Source organism: Colletotrichum paranaense (genome assembly GCF_030867605.1).
Source record: "Colletotrichum paranaense strain IMI 384185 chromosome Unknown Scaffold_12.1, whole genome shotgun sequence".
In the NCBI taxonomy this organism is placed as follows: domain Eukaryota; kingdom Fungi; phylum Ascomycota; class Sordariomycetes; order Glomerellales; family Glomerellaceae; genus Colletotrichum; species Colletotrichum paranaense.
Window position 1 is genome coordinate 1,327,927 of NW_026848970.1, and position 18,144 is coordinate 1,346,070.

Sequence of the window (18,144 nt, forward strand, 5' to 3'; positions counted from 1 at the left end):
TGAGTCTCTTACCCACCGTCGAGTCGAGTCGAGCCGATGTTCCTAGGTACCAAGGTAACTCACCACTCCAATCCGCTCCCCCACCACCGCGCGGCATGGCCTTGGACCACTTGGTCTCCCATCGTCTCCTATGGTCTCCTATGGTCGACAGGGACCGCAAGAGCATGCAGAACGTGGCTGAAAGGGCGGGTCCCCGGGTTTGTGTGCCAAGGAATGGCTTAGGGGCAAGTGGTGATCCTGCTTCGACGGCGTCGTCGATGGACGTCACATTTAGCACCCATCTTCTTCAGGAAAACGGTGCAGCGCGGCGCAGGCACCAGATGCTGTGCAACCTGTGATCGCGATTCGAGCTTTTCGACGCCTAGCCTCGGGTTCGACTTGGATCGCTTGCCTCATATGTCAGATGTCACAAGGTGGCAGAGATAACGGCGAAGCCTTCCCCGCCGCCTCTGCCTCGTCCCATCGAGCCTTCTGGCCAAGATCCATCGAGCTATCAAGCGGCTTCGGGAAGCTCTTCAACGACCCAGCCGACCACGTAAGTAGACTCCACGACGGCTTGGATTAGTCTCCTAGCCTCCGTAGTCGCCGTGATTCTCGCAACGTAGCCAATGGAGAGAGCCATCTTGGCTCGAGTAGAGTCCAGATTCAGTTCGATTACCAACTTGGTGAGTCGGCGGGCTCGGGGATGGGATGGACGACACGACCTGACACGACGACACGACACCGGGCAAGCGGGATGAAGCCAAGCCGATGTTGCTTAGCCGATGGATAGAGCAATTTCAGTCAAGACCCAGAAATCAAGCCGCAAAATAAAACTGTCTAACGGTTTCGTAGACATGTTTGCTCGTTATGCGTGGAAATTGTCAGGATTCGAGGGTTGTTTGCTTCCTTTGCTGGGCTGGCTTGCGTGGTTGTTTGTTACCAAATATTTGTTGGTGGCTGCGAACCCGGCAATCTGGATTTTCGACCAGGGTACCCCGTGTTTGCGCCGCAGTGTACCAGACGAGATGGGAGCCCCCAAGTGATCGATGCAATCTGGAATCCCACGATTGTCACAGTGCGTTATTGCCAGGGGCGGGGGGCACTGATGCCGTGCCGTGATGACCTCAGGCACGATGACCAGCTAAAACGAGAGGGGAGGCATCCCGCACCACCCGGGCGAAGCACACCTGCAGCTGGACTTCTGTGCCTCCTTTTGCCTCGCTCGGTGAAGTTCGGAGTCAGCGCCGGGGGTAACCAGGGCCGAAGTTGACGATTGGGAGGCCCAGTGACAACATCTTCATCGGGGAAAAAAAGTAATGCCGTAGTCGACTAACGAAGTTATGGTGGGAAGTTGTTGTGGACTAGGAGACAGCCTTGCGACGAGAGGCCGTTGAGTAGGGCCCGTTGTGGGTTTAAGCAGGTTAGATCGGTAAGGATACGGCCGAGAAGGTGGCAGGAAGGCGCCGTCTCTTTGTCGTGCGGGAAGGCCAAGTAAGCGCTGTAGGCGGGCAGTTGGCGGGCGCGGTTGGATGGCAAGCGGGAGACGATGTCGATGATGAGCAGAGCATGAGAGTTCCTAGGCTGGCGCGCCGTCGACGGTGAGTAACGTGCATTCCCTTAGAGCTGCGTGCCGGATTGGGGAGAATGCAGTTTTAGTGCGCGATATCGAGGAGCTCCAAAGTGTGGGTGGCTTGATTGCTAGCAAGGATCACCGACACTACCCCTCAAGACGGACCCTTGCAAGCTTCTGGTATCCGCTGTGCCATGGTCAAATCCGGACGTCAGAGGGCGACCCGACGTGATGGCGCAAATAGCTTAAGGAAAGCTAGTGATCTGGCACAGCTAAGAGTTGTTGTTTGGGCTGTCAGACCCTTGCCATTCGATAGGAATGGCGGGATCCCGTGCGGAGTATCCTACGGAGTACGGAGTAGAGGAGGATAATACGACGGACGATTGATACAGTCGAGAATCCTCGGGCCAAAGGTGCCCGTGTCTGCCCTGGCTGGAGACAAAACTGGAATCTCTTTTTGTGTCAAGGGAGGCTTTTGAGGGACACAACGAGACACGAAAAAAGGTACGAGAAACCGAGGTGCGTTGCACAAGGTGTGAAAGGCGGAAGAGGCCGTGTCGCCCAGCCTTCGACTCGTGGCAGCCCAGTCTCCATGACCACTCTGGGACTCTGGGGGATCACCAAGAAGTCAGTCAGCGGCGTCACCACACCAGTCTGTGAGACAGGAGAGAGTGGGATGTTGTGACTGGGCACCGCGTAGCCCCGGGTTACGGGTAACGTCGAGGCTGGTTTGGAAGCCGATCAGAGTATGACGCCTTCCACCGTCTTGTCAATGCGATTGTTGTTTGATGTTCCTGCTTCAAAGAATAAGATTCTTTGTTTTAGTTGGTGCGGATTGCGATTGTTCAGGCGACTGCGGCCGAAACGAAATGACAAAAATTGGGTCGGATGAACTGGTGTTCCAGGTGGTCCAGACAGTGCCATGAGCAGTGCCGGCACGATGCAGCCAGCAGCTTAGCATAATAGTCGGCGGTCGCAGTGCCAGGTGCGCGAATGCGGGCCGTTCCACGGAATGAGGCATCAGATCATGCAACTGCCCGTGCTGTTGAACCACGACTCGCGTAGGTATGTTGACAGCTCAGCTCGAGTCCCATCTTCCACCACACTAGGCATTATCGCAGCGCCTCGGCCATCCGTCAGAACCGGTAGCATGGCATGGCATGGCATGACGGGGTTGCGTTGATTTTGCGGTTTGGTGCATTATGACAGATGCCCTCCCTTTCGGACTTGGCTTGTCGTCTCTCGGGTCCTTACATGGCGGGATGCGCGCTCCCGCGGAAAATTTCTTCAGCTTCTCGGCAGAGACGAGACCCCTAGGCCAGTGCACTGCGACATCAGGTGAACGATATTGGCACCGAGGTGCAATATTGACGGGGGAGGGACCCAAAAGAGGTTCTTGGGCGGCTTTGGGGCCGGCTGGACGCGTTGGAATAATGGAGAGAGGCGCGCTGAAGGACCCTCACGCAGCGTGGGGTGCTAGATAGTCTGCCAATCCAGAGCCCAAATTCAAGTTCCGCGAGGCACACTATTCCATCGCCGAGGGGCGACATCCGGGCAGCAGCGGTTCTCGACCACGGAGGCCGCTGGTCCATAAACTCTAGAACAGGCGGAGGGTCGGTTGGAGACTGGTCATTGGAGAGACCCCATGCGGTACACGAATAATGTTGAGCTCCAGGCAGCTCCAGCTTCAGGTAGTTCTACCAAGTATACGAATAGCTCGCAGCTTCCACCCGTGATGGGGGGGAGGACTGAAGAGGTGTGACCAAGATGCGTGGATAGAGTTTGAGTACCGGCATTCCACAGTGGCCATCCTTGTGATTCGTGTCCCCTGAGAGGGCGATGGGTTTCGGCTGGTCGCAGGATCTTGGGTGGCAGGACAGGGCGAGAGTAGGCATCACGACGGAATGCAGCTGACTCTTCCAGAACTCTGGCCCTTAGGCCCGTCAGGATTCCACTCGATGATTTCTTCCCGAGGCCCCTGGAATGACGACGATGGGTGAAAAAAATGATCAATGTGAGTGAGATCATTGGACATGGGGGCCTGGCAATGCCGGGACAGTTCCGGAGATCCATCGATCCATCGAGCGAGATGCCTGGGTCGATGTGAGCAGTGAGCAGTCGAATATGACCGTGGTCGAGGCCATACCATGAGAGAGTTAGCGCAGGCGATTGACTAGGAGAATAAGAGGTGGGAGGCGATAAATCTGATCGTCGGGACGGGCGATGGAGCCGAGTGAATGGAAAAGAGAGGAAGGGGAAGAGAAAGAAGAAAGATGATTGAGAAAGGAAAAGATTAGTGGTGCCAGATGGATGGGAATTGAGCCCCTGTCATGTCGGCGGGCCCCCTGTCCTGACGCAGGGAAGCAAGAATGGGCGAAAGAGATGGAGAAGCGGCGCCCAAGGGTACGACTGCACGCGCTCAGCCACGTACGGAATCTCTAGTGGGAGTTGAACATTCCAAAGGGAAAAACGGCAGTCTCGTCGACAAGTGGGCGGGAGGATGTTGGTGTTGGAATTGGGGCTTGATGTTGGTGAGAAGTGGAAATGATTGAGGTGGCAGCGTTGAGCGGGAGGGAGACAGCACGCAAGATGGGAGGAAGGCACACCCGACCCGGATGGCAGCACAAAGTACGTACCTGTTTCCGGCCGACGGATCCGGGGACGGCGACGGCAGGTGGGGACTTGCCCGGAGGCCGAGGGCGGCAGGTGCAGCTTCCGTCTCCCACCTCAGTACTCCTCCACTGCCCTCGCAACTTCCTGCTCAGGCTCTAAGGTATTCTACCTCGAAGTTAAGGCAAGCAGGTACCTTACTTCTGTACAGCCGCGTACCTCTTGCCTCCCATTCCCAGAATAGCGTGACCTGGCCGTACCTGGGCCACTGGTTTTGCCTGTTTTATTCTTAGCGCTCGGCACCGGAGCCCCGACTCCCCGGGCACGTGGTCTCACCAATCACGGCCGAACTGAACCCCTGAGCCGATCCAGTGAGGTCTTGCCTCGAGATGTAAGTCACTTACCGCGGTAAGGTACGGACAATCCTCACAGGTCTCGACGCCTCTCCATCTATTGGCCGCAAATTCTTTACTCTGACCTCACATCCATCATCTGAATCTCGCCCACCTCGCCCACCTCTCCCGTCTCGTCCATCAGCTCCATCAGCTCCATCTTAGGTCCCTCAAGACTCAGACATTGGAGACATATTCTACCATACTAGCATGACCCTTGATCCGGATCTATCGCCAGCCGCCTCGGCCCCTGCTCCCTTCAGGTCTACCGTCAAGTAGACTGGCTTTTCAGCGTATCTTTCTGGGTATATCTTCTTCTACACCCCTCCCACCCCTGCGCTGACGTTCATCGCATCTCACATTGGATCCCAAATCCCATCAAGGCGGACCCTGATGAACGGGGAATATGCAGCTGGCCTCCTCCTGACTATCCATGTCGATCCGATGCTCCATGGGTAGCTGCTGGATCGTTGGGTCGCTGCATCGCAGATCGACGGACCCAGAGCCATGATTCCGCCTCCCTGCTGGTCCCAATTCCATTAGCTGCCCTCCCGGATCGCACCCGCTCCCGCGCAAGCTCCCGCTCGGGGAGCCATAACGCCTGCAAGCCGTGTCTCGACGCCTGGTCCTGGCATCCATCGTCACGATGCACAACTTGGGCGCCAGAGCCAAGTTACTCGTCACTTTTCTGTGCTGAGAAAAAGCAAAGTGTACCGGGAATACGACTTTTCTCTGTGTCACCCAACCCATTTTTTCTGGTTTCGCCCAGTCTTCCCTTCGTGAACGCCGCGAGCCTCGTCCGCACACCCTTCCGCCTTAACCTATGGACCATGGACGAAGGCTTCATCCCAACGGCGGGCTGCTTACTTGATGCATTATAGCAATGGCACGAACGAGTCGCTTGGCTGCTACACCGTAACGCCCAAAATCAGAATCTCAAACTCTGGTTCACCAGCGGACCGTCCCGATTCGATGCAGTGCCTAGCCGATAGAGGGCGTATTATCAACAACGATCGTTGTTCGATGTCAATATCAACTTCATCTTCTGAATCTCATCAACTTGCTACATCCCAAGATTCGACTTGGCGTCTAGAAGCCTCATTTTTCAGCCTGTGCGCAAGATCGTGTCAAATTCTACACGTCAGAAAATTTTCGCAAAACCCATCGCCTCGAAACAGCGCAGCTGGGAAAAAGAAAAACTTGGACTCGCACGGCCGAGGGAGGACCAAGTCACGAAAAAAGGACACAAGGCAAAAAAGTAACGAACTCTCGACACACAACTTGTTGTTCACAATGACAAAATTGTTCGAAAATTTCAGAGAGGTATCTATCTATCAATACAATTACAATTCAAGCAAGGTGCGCGCGAGGAAAAGAACCTCTTTCAGTTCGATACCAAAACTTGTCGCCCCGCCCAATCATCCCTTCGCAAGATCCCAGCCAAATCTTTTTCTTTCTTTCTTTCTTTCTTTCTTCCTTTTCTCCCTCTCTCTCAGCCCTGTCTAATCTGATACTCAAATCACTGCTGTTGACTGACTACTGCTCGACGTCACCAGTTGCGAACAGCTCCAGCTTCACTCTCTCCCTCTCGACGCCCAAACCTTCCAACACAAGTCTCACCTTGAGCATCCAATCTCTCGGCCCGCAGACGTAGTACTCGGTTCTCTTGTCGGCGAGGCCAAGCTCTTCTTCCGGCAATTGCTTCAGGTCGAGGTGCTGCTCGTAATCGTACTCCTGCCCCTTCTCGTCTCCTGGCTTGACCTCATTGAGGAAGATATGCGCGCTGACGTTCTCTCGCTCCCGCGTCAGGTTCCGGATGTGCTTGGCAAATACCAAGTTGCTGCTGTTGCGTGCGGCGTGCACCCACTTGATCGGCCGGTTCGGCGTCTCGGACTCCGGGCTCAGCACCGTGTTGAGGATCGACATGAGCGGCGTTGCACCGACACCTGCCGAGAGAAGCACCAACGGAACATCCGCCTTTTCGGATTCTTTCGCATCCAGGAAGAAGTCTCCTTGCGGGTGCGACACATCGATCTCGTCGCCAACCTGGTAGCCGTCGTGCAACAGGTTGGAGATGAGGCCGGGAACCAGGCCCTTCTTCAGGTCATCTTCCGGCGCGTCCACCACTGTCGCCTCACGCTTGACACTGATGCGGTAGTACTCTCCTTGTGTCGCCGCGTCGCTGAGACTGTATTGTCTGGGCTGAGTGATGCCGCCGAGTTGCGGTACTGGGACCTGCACGGAGATGTACTGGCCCGGTAGATACTTGGGCAGGGGGAGCTTGCCGTCTGAGGGTGCGAGGTAGAAGCTGGTGACGGAGTCGGACTCGTCGATGCGGCGGATGATCTTGAACTTGCGCCAATTTGTCCAGGTGCCTGCTTCCTGGTACATCTCCTTCTCGCGGCCGATGAAAACCTGCGCAAGCTGCCCGTATGCTAGTGTCCAAGCCTCGGCGATCTCGGGTGTCAGTGCGTCGCCCAAGACTTCCCCAATCGCCTTCATAAGGTGGTGGCCGACAATGTCGTAGTGCTCAGGGCGAATGTACAGCGACGCATGCTTATGAGCGATGCGCTCAACGGCGGATTTGAGCTTGGGCAAATCGTCGATATACGTGGCATAGGCGAGAACAGACTGGGCGAGTGCCCGGGGCTGCTCACCGGAGGCCTGGTTGCGAAGACTGAAGATGTTCTTGAGTTCGGGATGGGTGTCAATCATGTCCTTGTAGAAGAGAGTCGTGATGGTCTCGCCGTGCACCTTGAGCACGGGCGCCGTCGACTTGACGATGTTGATTTGGTCTTGCGTGAGGCCCATTCTGGCGGATGAGATGGAGAATGCTCGGGCAAGGTTGTTTGTGGGACGAGCCAAAGTTGGCAAAAGACGAGTGGTCTTGAAGAGGGAGAACATCTACCAAGGGTGGTAAGTCGGAGGTGATGTTGAGGCTGACGGTGACGATGATGATGATGATGATGATGGTGTGCTGCAGCCAGTACTCAGCAGTCTGAAGTCTGAAATTTCTTATTGTCTGTGTGACGAAAGTCTGAAGTCTGATGTCTGGATAGGTAGTGATACTTCCTCTCTTCTCTCTTCCGTTTCAGAAGCGGGAGACTCGGGCAGTATTTATTTCCTAGGACAAAGGTGCACCATTTCCACGGGACGACGTTTACAATTGACAAATATCAGGCTTCTCAATGGTCGACGATGTGTGCGGACCGCTCATGGCCGCTGGCCTCCACAGAAAAACCGGGCGTCCCGTAACATGGCTCACTGCCGGTGGCCTGACATTCGGGTCGGAGTTCCACATGTCGTTGAATCTTGCATCTCCGCGGCGCGCACCCGTTTAATGGGCCACAACGTCGGCAACGGGATCCATTTCCCAGGACGGCCGGGGGTCACCCCTGACCAGAGGACCATGGACCACGCCGACGAGGGCGGAATCGTCAGCGGCCGCTTTCGCGTGGCTCGTCAGAGCTGCCGACTGGATTACAGGGTTGCAAATGCTAATCCGCGGAGAGTAAGTCTGGACCTTGGGGTTGTTTTTGGCATTTACTTTGCAGTTGCGTCACTTTTGGATCGCCATAGCGACACTGAGTCGTTACATCGTGGACACTCATTGATGAAGGAACCCACTGTGGATGAAGCGGCGACAGACTTGTTGCGTAGATTCGGTGAGAACCGCCGACTTCAAAGGCCTCATTCACGTGCCACTCGTCACTGCGTAATGGCACTGACCTCTCTGCCCTGCCGGTAACAGCCGGTGGCAGCATGCAAGCTGCAAGATGGATCGAGAACCGCCCTCGGAGTCTCCAAGGTCTGAGATGTAGCAGACGCCCACTCTCTTCTGTCAAAGTTGTCACGAGCGCGGTGCGGCGGCCAAGCGTCCGAGTTCCAGAGGAGCCAGAAACATCAAACCTCCTTGGTGGCGTGGGTGGTTCCTGGCACTAACTCAATTAGCAACGCTGCCTCCCTCGCCTGTCAAAGCCTAATTCTGCAGGCGAAACCCAGCTGTGGCGTGTGTTGGAGCAGGGTACATGGGATGCTAGACACTGGTTTCTCTTTTTCCTCTCAGTCGATTACAGTGGCGTCCCCAGCTATCGATTTTGTGCCTGGAATTGATTCTTGACAGATGGCGAGGAAAGGGACGGTGGAACATGGAAGGTGAGGTGTACCGAGTGGCCGACGCCTCACACTCACCAGAGTTCAGAGTCAAGAGTCAAGAGTCAAAAGTTCAACAGGCGAGAAACATGGATCTCAGAGACGAGAGACAACAATGTCGCACCGCCACTCCCGTTTTGAGTGGCTTGTAATTAGATCTGTTTGTGATTCGTCCGTACGGGTACAGTTGGGCATTTGCGTCACATTTCATGGGAATCACCGTCCTGCTAGTTTCGCGGAATATCGTTCGAAGCCTTAGTTGACGCCAATTTGTGGGTAGACTATAGCAAATATGACGAGAGAGGAGCACTGGGTTTTCCTGCTGACTCGATTCGGAAGCAAATTGATTTTTCTTGGACAACAAACAAATACGGATACTAGGGCTGGAAAAAGATCACCGCGAGGGTGCCCAGTTCCCAGTTCCAACTCTCCCCGAGCCGACGGGATGAAAGTCTCCATCGGACTCATCCCAGGTGCTGAATTCCTGTGCGATGAATGAGCCTCTATGACTTGATCAAGACTTTGAATCCGATATTCCTGGTCCCTTGAGTTGATGGCATGGCAGTCTCAATGTCGCTCCTCAAGTCCTTGTGCGTGTAATACCATAAATGCAAATTCTTAGCCCATGACCATTAACCAACGAACCCCAACGGCGCCTATCCCCAGCCCGGCCACAACGCTAAGAAGATGATCCCGCTGCGCTCTCCCGCATCCCGCCGCCACATCAGTGCAGCTTTGCGCCGCCAGCTGACGCGCTGGGAGCAATTACCTAATACCTCGAGAGATTTCCCGGGATGACTTTGTAAGAAACAGAAAACGCACAAACGCGGAACCGCAGTGAGAATCCAATGCCCAAAGAAATGTCGTGGTTCCACGATCCCTCCCGATGATCCCACAGGGCTAGCGGAGGGGCCCATGACCTGGGACCTGGGGAAACCTTCTCCGCGGACCGGGTCGCGTAGGGCGTGATGCGTGTTCAGGGAAGAGGGCGGTGGGGATAGATCGTGGGTCGTGGCTGTGAGCATTATGGTACCCTTGATTTGGACGAGTATGACTGCGTGTAAATGTTCTAGAACGATGGATGCCGTGGACGAAGGCCAATCATGCTTTTCTCATTGAAGAGCGCAGAGAGTTTTGAGGTCGAGTATGGTTCGATAAAGTAAGTATTCTCAGCACGAAAACAAGTACCAGCACCCAGTTCACGTCTCCTACCTTTGGCTTTGGCGCAAGAAGCCCCAAACCGACAGTGTAAACTCATGATACGCAGTAACGGCGTGCTTAGTGAAGGCACCGTTACCCCAATCTTGGCATGATTCCACTTTACCGCAGCTGCCTTGGTGCGTTTGGCACGTTTACGTCGTTACGCAGTGTGCGCTGAGTCGTGACCTCGCAGATCTCGCTATTGCGAAATGTCCGAGGTGCGAGCTTTGTGGGACCATTTTTTCGGGTGAGCATGACCAACGCGACGACACACAACGACAACCGTGGGTTGACTGGGTCTAGATTTGGATCTTTGGATGGAGATTCATGGAATTTGGAATTTTGAAGATTTGGTTTTGAATATTGCATCTCCTCGGTGAAGGATTTTATTTTTGAGATGATTGAGGCGGAGGTTTATTTGCGGAAGTAGATTGAGGCCGAAAGTCCACCAGGTCAATGAGATGTCAGCATATCGTGTTCTTGCAAATGCCAACTTAACGTTGAATCTACGTGAATCTTTCGCAGTAGTGTGGCAATTGTCGTGGCACATCGCCTGTCGAGGGTTTTGCTGTGATCGGGATATCAACCTGATAGTTTGCTGCCATCTCATCCTTCATCACCAACAAATCGATCCCAAGAGGCGGCTCAACGGGAAGAAAACGCCGCCGTTTGGATTGAAGGGACCAATTAACATGCTGTCACTCACGCCCTTCCGATATATCACCATCGCGAGAGTCCCATTGAGGCGAAATATAACCACCTTGAGAACCTGCTCTGTTGGCAGATGTCAACCCGGGAAGTCAGGTGTCCATGGTGAACGAGCCGAATCTTAGATCGTTAGAGCTTCTCTGGGTCGAGTGACATTCACGTTTGTATGTTTCTCAAGCCGCGGTCGTCGTCGCCGCTGAGTGGCCATAAGAACAAGACGAAGACGAACAAGAGAAAGATCGCCTGTCCTGGCTAGGCTGGCATCACGAATTTCGTATACGAAATCGGGCATTGAATATACTGAAAAGGAATACACTGCCCTCGTCATGAAGAGCAGATATACTGGCTAATTTAATCCGGTCAAGTGGTGCGTGATGCCTATCATCTGTCTCTTCACTTCAACAGCCTTATAACAGTTTCTAGAAAGTTCACGAAAAGTCATTCCTCGATAGGGAATCGAACAAAAAACCATACGTCAGATCCGGTGGTCGAAGGGACTAAGATCCACACTCGGGTCTTCCCCCATGAACCCCTCGACCAACTTACCCGAAGCGCTTGGTGACAGGAACCAAGAGAAAGGTATTCAAGTATCCTGCCTCGTCGAGGTGAATACACATCACCGGCGTCGTATTCACTCTCCAGCAAAAGGTTCAAAGTTAGAACCGTGTCAGGATCTCGATATAGAAGCGAGCTAGAATCTAGGAAACATCTCGATCCAAATCGAAACACCAAGGAAATCTACCCGCCCCTCCTATTCTATCTACATCACCACCCTCAAGGCCTAGGCTCCCACTCCCAATACCCCTTCCCAGTACCCCGTCGCCCATCCCTGCCCGCCAACGAACTGCGGTTATGACAGCTCGGATGGAAGTGATCCTCCTCCAGCCCAAAAGGCCACATGGCAATGAAGCAAATCTCCCCGACGTCGCACCCAGGCCTACACTTCTTCCACGTGCTCCATCCGAGATCCTCCTTCAGCGCCTGAATCACCTTGCGGCCCTTTGTCACCGCACCCTCGAGCTTCTTGTCGTCGTCCCCGTGACTGTCGTCGACCACGCGCCGGACCTCCGCTTCGGAAACGGTCCCGACCAACGCCGGTAACGCCTGTAGAACGATACCCCGGACATCAAAGAGGTCTCCGCAGAGCCGTTGGACGACAGCCTCGACAGCAACGTACATCATCCCGTCCTCGGGCGTCCACTCGGCCTTCCAAACCGTCGCCGGCGTCAAAAAGTGCTTCACGCACCGCTCCCGCGCCTCCCTCACGTACCCATCCTCCTCCTCCCCCTTCTGCTCCTTCGCAACAACAGCAGAATCGTCCGCATCCCTCGGATAATCCACAAACGTATTCGTAACAGTCAAAACCTGAGCCACAAACCCCTCATCCCCTCCATCCGCCCCCTCATCCGCCAACGTCTCAATCCGATCACCATGCCTGGTAACAATCATATCAACAACGCCCTGCCAATCAACCCTCCCATCCTCCCACTCCGCACCCTTCACAATCTCCCCAACCCGTCCAAGCATAACCCCCCTCTCCGCCTCCGTCAACCGTCCCAGGCGCGGCATATCGACCCTCCCATTCGGATTACTCACATTCAAAGGATACCACAACCCGCTCACCATCCCCCCAAACCCAAGCCTCACCCGCCCGCCGCCGATGCCATCATACCGCTGCCCGACGGCCCTCGCCCACTCAAACATGTCGATACCGCCCCCTGCCTCGGGGACATCGTTCCACGGCCGCCGAAGCACACTCTCGAGCGCCAGCCCGTCGTGGAAGTCGCAGTAAATCGCCTCGAAGCCGATTTCCATCCTAATCACACCGTCCAGCCCCCACGCCTTGACGACATCACATATATCCGCGGCCCGGTCCCACTCCCCGAACCCGGGCGCCTCCTTGAGACCGCGCAGCAGGAAATCCTGTGTGTCGAGCGTGCCCATGCCAGTTTTACCGGCCGCCATGCCGTCGAGGTACAGCAGCTTCAGATTCCGCTTCGCGCGGTAGGTGTGGAAGTATCCCCGGACGGGCTTCCCGTCGCCGCCGCCGGGTCCACCAGGTCCCTTCGGAGGAGGCTTCTTTCTGTCATCATCGTCGTCGACATCCGCCCCAATAGGCCGTTGACTCCCCTCCTGTCCCATCATGAGAATAGGCTCCGAGCCATGCGGTCCTTCAGGTGGTCCACCGCCACCACTACCCGGCGGACCCCCGGGACCCTTACCCTTCCCAGGCGGCCTCGGAGGCGGCGACCCCCTCCCGCCCCGGAAGCTCCTCGCGAACCCCTCCGAGTGCTCCATCTCGAATGCGAGCCACTCGAAGCTGTCGGGGGTACTATTCGACCTCGTGCCGTGATACAGCAGCGTGCCCTTGGGCACCGTGGCGGGAATGAGACCCAGCCCGTTGTGATGCAGCGAGGAACCCCATTGCCGCATGGCAGAGTGTACGGCGTTGAAGATGTGCACCGCATTCTCTCGCGCATGATCCGCGCTCGGCGCGAAGTCGACTGACGACGATGATGTCGTTGAAGGTAGTGATTGATGATTAGGCGGTCGCGGCGCCGAAATGGGCTCGGCCGAGACGAGAGCCGTCGCCGGAGATAAACCCAGGCCAGCAGATAGCGCCAAGACGGCGGCGGCCGAGACGAGGTGAACCATAATGTTCACCTTGGGACAAACTTAAGGTACGGATTTGGAAAAGGAACACACCAGATCTACAAACACTGTTGAGCCATGTCCTGTCGAGATAAAACAAAACGAAAAGAGAAAAAAAGAGAGGCACAGCTCGGGAGGTGGCAGCTTATGGCTGCGGCTTGGCTTATCAATCGGAAGGATCAGCTCCCAAAAAGGCCCTGGTTCGCAGCCCGGTGCGTTGGGTACGCGCGGCTGGCCGCGACAACTGACTGATTCAAGTGATTCGCGGTGAGACTGGAGATGTAGCAATCGGAAATCCGACCGGGGCTTGCGGCTTGCGCGGCGCTCTCGGCCGTCCGCCAGCTAAACCTGTCACCTGGTGTCGTCTGGGATCACCCCAACACAATTGTCCTCATCGAAACATTTCATCCCCCATCTTCACACCATCTCTCTGATCATCTCTCGCCTCTCGCCATCAGTCAAAGATAACATCTGCAGTTTCCCAAACTAAAGTCGTACTAAAGTGGGGATATCAATTCGAGTACTGACGAAGAAAGCCATCTAGCAACCATACATCTCAGTTTATGAAAGACCCCGAGAACCGCCGTTTTTTCTTTCCACGATACCATGATTTCTTAGCGCCCCAAGTCCTAGCCGCAACATGCCACAACCTCATAATACGTTCATTCGCAGGAAATCAGCCCTAGACATTTAGTGGCCATCGTCACCGTTCTGGCCATTAGTCTTTCCAGAGACGACGGGAATCTCCTTCTTCTCAGTAAAGTGACGAGGTAGACGGTTCTCGCTGTCGCTGTAAGGCTTGCCGGCCTCCTCGCGAGCCATGTCATTGACCCAGCGCTCATTGCCGCGCAGACCAGGCTTGACACCGACTTCGGCCCACTTGGCGGCAAGGTAGAACCAGCCCAGAGCATTGCCGACAGTGCCGACCTCATCGCTCACACCAGTGGCGGCGGCGTGGCTCATCTTCTTATGCAGGTCAGCATCGGTGAAGAGGTTCAACAGATGACCTGCAACGGCCTTGTAGTCGCCGGGCTTGACCAAGAAGCCGTTGACGTTATCCTTGACCTGAAGCGGAATACCGCCAGCAAGAGTCGCAATGACTGGACGGCCAGCGTGCAGCGCCTCCGAGACCTTGACCTCAAAACCCTCGCGGGTAGAGAGCTGAAGGACAACGTGAGCGTTGGCAATGACGGTGTTGAGGAGCTGGTCATTGGGCTCGAGACGCATGATGCTGCAGTCCTTGACGAGGTGAGGATAATGCTTCTCGAGCTGATTCATAGTCTGATCGTAGATCATGCTCGCGTCAGGGTCATCGACTGAGCCATTGCCACAGACAACGAGCTGAGGGATGTCCGTCTCGCCCTTCTCCTCCAACAAACGCCGGAATTCGGCATAGGAGTCAATCACGGTGGGGATGCCCTTGGACGGGTCGAATCGAGCCACCTGGATGATGTACTTGCGCGCAGGCCACTCCAGCTCAGTCATTCCCTGGTTACGGCAGGCAGTATTGTAGATGTGGCCATAGTAGCCAGTATCCCACTTGTTAAGAGGCTTGTTTAGACCGTCGAGCCAATCAGTGGTGGCCGGGAGGTAGACCACCTTCTCGCGAGGCACGTTGTGCGGAACGAAGATGGGAATGGGATGGCTGATGAACATGTCGGCATGCTGAATGTTGCTCCACAGGAAGTTCCAGATGTCCTCCTGAGGGGAGCCAGCCTTTCCAGTGAGGTCGCTGCGAATCTGGATGTGGGATCTATAGAGGACAGGACGATCCGGTGTAATCTTCTTGATTAGGGGAATCAAGCCAGGCATTTGCGGGTCATCAATCTGGATGGGGCATACAATGTTAGCAGCCGTCCATGATCGTAGCTGGGATGTGATGCAGTGGTGTCCTGTCAAGCAGTAGAGGGGTGGGGCGAACCCGACGAGCGAGCTCCTGTGGAGATGATTCCACATTGGATGCATCCGTGGAGGGGTAGCTGTGCAAGTGGGGGGAGGGGTAGCAAAACTTGGGGATAGCAGCTTGCTGCATCAAGCGGGGGACACTGGGTTTGGGGAAATCTCACCATGACAACGTCGGCTCCGCCCTCTTCGGGGGGTCGCAGAGGGCCTCCTTCGGAAAGCCAGTAACGGTTGGCATTATCCGTGATCCAGTCGATAATGGACTGCTTCTCCTCAGCCGAGATGCGCTGATCGGGGTGGCTGACGCCCTGGAGGATGTTGTGGATATTCTTGGTCACCCTGAAGACGCCAGGCCTTGGCTTGGGCACTAGCTATGATGTCAGATCCGTACGATTCTCCAACAGCAACGTGGTCTCGGTCCAATGCGGAAAACAACATACCATACCAGGTCAGGTCGACACCAATAGTTCGAGCAAACCTAACGAGAGCATGTCGCATCAACGCGACTCCTCCACCTTGAGGGGTACTGCTGAAGAAGGCAATCTTGGTCTTGTTCTCGCGAAGCAGCTTGGCAAAGAACATGGTGGCATCCCAAGTCGGAGCACCGCAGGTATCCTTGTGGTTCTGGATAGTGTTGAGCTGCACACGGAAGCCCGCGTCGGTCTGGACCACACCTCTCCAGCCAACCTGGAGAAGAGGAACGAGGGAAGGTCCAAAATTCCTGCAATATTTCGTCAGTCACAAAGCACATGAGGCAACAAAAAAGTCGGTCTTACATGATGCACTTGCGGGCCATGGAATCGGCCTGCTCGTCAACGCGCTTGATGTCCCAGAAGCTCTTCTCCTTGTGCTCATCGTCAGGGCGCAAGACAACGGGGACGATGTCGAGCTCGAGCCAAAGACGGGAGCACAGAGTCTGGCTCATGTACTTGAGGGTCATGGGCAGACCAGCGCCAATGAACTTGGAGAAGTTGGCATGCTCATAGTCTTCAAGGGTATTGATGACATAGTCGGCAATGGCATCGTTGCCGGTCTGGGAGCTATCGTCAAGGTTGATATGCTTGACCGTGAAGTCCAAGAGGTAGACAGTGTCATGGATCGCAAGGGCAACCACAGCAGTGTGGGAGTCGGCGAAAACGGCAGAGATACCGCAGTAGAGGGTCTGTAACAGTATTGTCAGTGAAGTTCCTTTTTTCGTTCAAAAGCTGCATAGCAAGCAACTAAAGGAACATAGCGACAAAGTGAACTGAGTTAACAAACAACCAGGACAGAAATTCATCAATTGAGCGGAAGCTTCGGTTCATTGTCTCACACAATGGGTGAAATGGACGCATCAGACCATGGAAGTGAGACATGCGGGGAAAGGCGATGGATATCGTGAATAGGCGGGAGGGGTTAACTCACAGTCAAAGCTGGACCAAAATGATTGCCTTGCTCGTGCATGTTGCTCATCTGTCTCCTGCGGTGAGCGGAAGCTCCCAGTGAGAACTGGCGACCCGGCTGCTTAGGGTTCACCATGATGGGCGGTGTTTGGCGAGATTGAGCTTTGGGGTCTAGTATCGAGTAGGTAAGGGAAGTGTCGCTGATGGAATCGATGCCTCTCGCAGGGCAGAGTCTGGGGTGTGCTGAGCACAATCGTCTACCTTACTGAGCGGTAGACTTGAGAGATGGATTGTTGACGGAGAGAAGAAGTGAAGCAGGGGGAGAAATTTTCGATGCGAGGGGAGGGAAGAGTTTTGTGATGAGGCAGGCTGGAGTAAGGTAGGTATGCGAGCGAAGGAGGTAACGTGGGCAGACACGGTCAAAAATGAGGCATGGCAAGCGTGGCAGGCGTGGGAGGCGTGTCAGGCAGGCTGGGGGAAGGAGGGGGGCAGACGGGACGCGGGATGCTGGTAGGTGGACGAACATCAATGGGAAGGATCAATTGGGAAGCAGCTGCCGGACTGGGACACAACTGAAGCGAACAGCAACATGGAAAGGCACGACGAGACGACCTCAGGAGGGCGGAAAGGCAGGAGGAGGTCAGGTTGCTAAAGAGGTTGACCGGGTTGGGGAAGCCACCGTGGGACGATTCCTGCCGTATCTGCGCCTTCGGACAGGACAAGACATTGTCAGAGAGGGAGCGATTGGACATCACCTCACCTGCCCTCACCTTGAATTTTGCATTGGACTTGGACGTGTCTTGGACCGTACCGACCGTACCGACCGTACCTGCTGCAGGCACAGTTTTAACATGCGGTATCGAGTGCCATGTAACGAGCGAGTAGAACAAGAGGCACAGTCATGCAAATGGCAGAGTACATCCAGGTATCAAGGAAAGGAAGCAGAAGGAGGTGCCCTGCATGAGTAGGTACCTACCTAAGCACAAAGGGTGACATGGAAGGTAAGGTAGGACCAGGAAGGAGCATGCAGTGGCTCTTCCCCGACCGGTACGTTCGGACGGGTAGCGGCCAAGTGGGGCCGTCCGCGAACGGTCACCGTGAGGTCACGCAACGTCAGGCCAGATTCGGTACGTATTTAAAGTAAGGTGCCTTAGGAAGGTACTCGACTTCCAGTTTCTTCCTCAAGCAGGTATGGGGAGACACCGAAGGACACCATCTCAAAATCTCAGCTCGCAGGTGACGCATGGCAGCTCAAGACAGGGGCGACACCCCGCGTGGGAGAAAGCACGTTGACATGGGTAAGATGCCCTGGCTGTGGGGGGAAACACCCACCCTGTCGTCTACCTCAAGATACCTTCCTGTTGTAAAGGGAATTTAGCATGACGGGGCTTACTAGCTAGACTTTACGTCCCTGCCTTCTTGTCAACCTCTATTCAAAGTGGCTTACTTGGTGCCTCGTCCGTTTACCGTATTTTCCTCTTGAAGTGCCGTTTGGTACTGCACGTTGGAAGCCACAGTTACACCACTTCTCTCACCTCCGAGTACTGCAGCACTTAGCGTTACCCACCTCAAGGTACCTAACATTAGGCACATG

General features: G+C 55.1%; 7 protein-coding genes across 7 annotated transcripts; 3 read left to right on the top strand and 4 right to left on the bottom strand.

The window, feature by feature from the left end:
* Positions 1 to 292: 292 nt before the first annotated feature.
* On the top strand, positions 293 to 1,025 carry CPAR01_13364 (uncharacterized protein; the record flags this gene model as incomplete). Its single annotated transcript, XM_060497618.1, has 2 exons — positions 293 to 535; positions 762 to 1,025. Coding segments are annotated over 2 exons (507 nt in total), but the record flags the coding sequence as incomplete, so codon positions are not given.
* A 1,326-nt stretch (positions 1,026 to 2,351) lies between these two features.
* On the bottom strand, positions 2,352 to 2,513 carry CPAR01_13365 (uncharacterized protein; the record flags this gene model as incomplete). Its single annotated transcript, XM_060497619.1, has 1 exon — positions 2,352 to 2,513. The coding sequence occupies one exon, from the start codon at positions 2,511 to 2,513 to the stop codon at positions 2,352 to 2,354; it is 162 nt and encodes a 53-aa protein (XP_060344012.1).
* A 3,064-nt stretch (positions 2,514 to 5,577) lies between these two features.
* CPAR01_13366 (uncharacterized protein) lies at positions 5,578 to 6,060 on the top strand (the record flags this gene model as incomplete). The annotated part of the gene is made up of 1 exon (XM_060497620.1): positions 5,578 to 6,060. One exon carries the CDS (start codon positions 5,578 to 5,580, stop codon positions 6,058 to 6,060), a length of 483 nt encoding a protein of 160 aa, XP_060344013.1.
* Positions 6,061 to 6,090: 30 nt separating this feature from the next.
* On the bottom strand, positions 6,091 to 7,365 carry CPAR01_13367 (globin; the record flags this gene model as incomplete). The annotated part of the gene is made up of 1 exon (XM_060497621.1): positions 6,091 to 7,365. The coding sequence occupies one exon, from the start codon at positions 7,363 to 7,365 to the stop codon at positions 6,091 to 6,093; it is 1,275 nt and encodes a 424-aa protein (XP_060344014.1).
* Positions 7,366 to 8,702: 1,337 nt separating this feature from the next.
* Positions 8,703 to 8,858, top strand: CPAR01_13368 (uncharacterized protein; the record flags this gene model as incomplete). Its single annotated transcript, XM_060497622.1, has 2 exons — positions 8,703 to 8,747; positions 8,787 to 8,858. 2 exons carry the CDS (start codon positions 8,703 to 8,705, stop codon positions 8,856 to 8,858), a joined length of 117 nt encoding a protein of 38 aa, XP_060344015.1.
* A 2,530-nt stretch (positions 8,859 to 11,388) lies between these two features.
* On the bottom strand, positions 11,389 to 13,269 carry CPAR01_13369 (uncharacterized protein; the record flags this gene model as incomplete). The annotated part of the gene is made up of 1 exon (XM_060497623.1): positions 11,389 to 13,269. One exon carries the CDS (start codon positions 13,267 to 13,269, stop codon positions 11,389 to 11,391), a length of 1,881 nt encoding a protein of 626 aa, XP_060344016.1.
* A 687-nt stretch (positions 13,270 to 13,956) lies between these two features.
* CPAR01_13370 (glycosyl transferase group 1) lies at positions 13,957 to 16,686 on the bottom strand (the record flags this gene model as incomplete). Its single annotated transcript, XM_060497624.1, has 5 exons — positions 13,957 to 15,135; positions 15,333 to 15,535; positions 15,609 to 15,889; positions 15,945 to 16,330; positions 16,573 to 16,686. 5 exons carry the CDS (start codon positions 16,684 to 16,686, stop codon positions 13,957 to 13,959), a joined length of 2,163 nt encoding a protein of 720 aa, XP_060344017.1.
* Between the last annotated feature and the right edge of the window lie 1,458 nt (positions 16,687 to 18,144).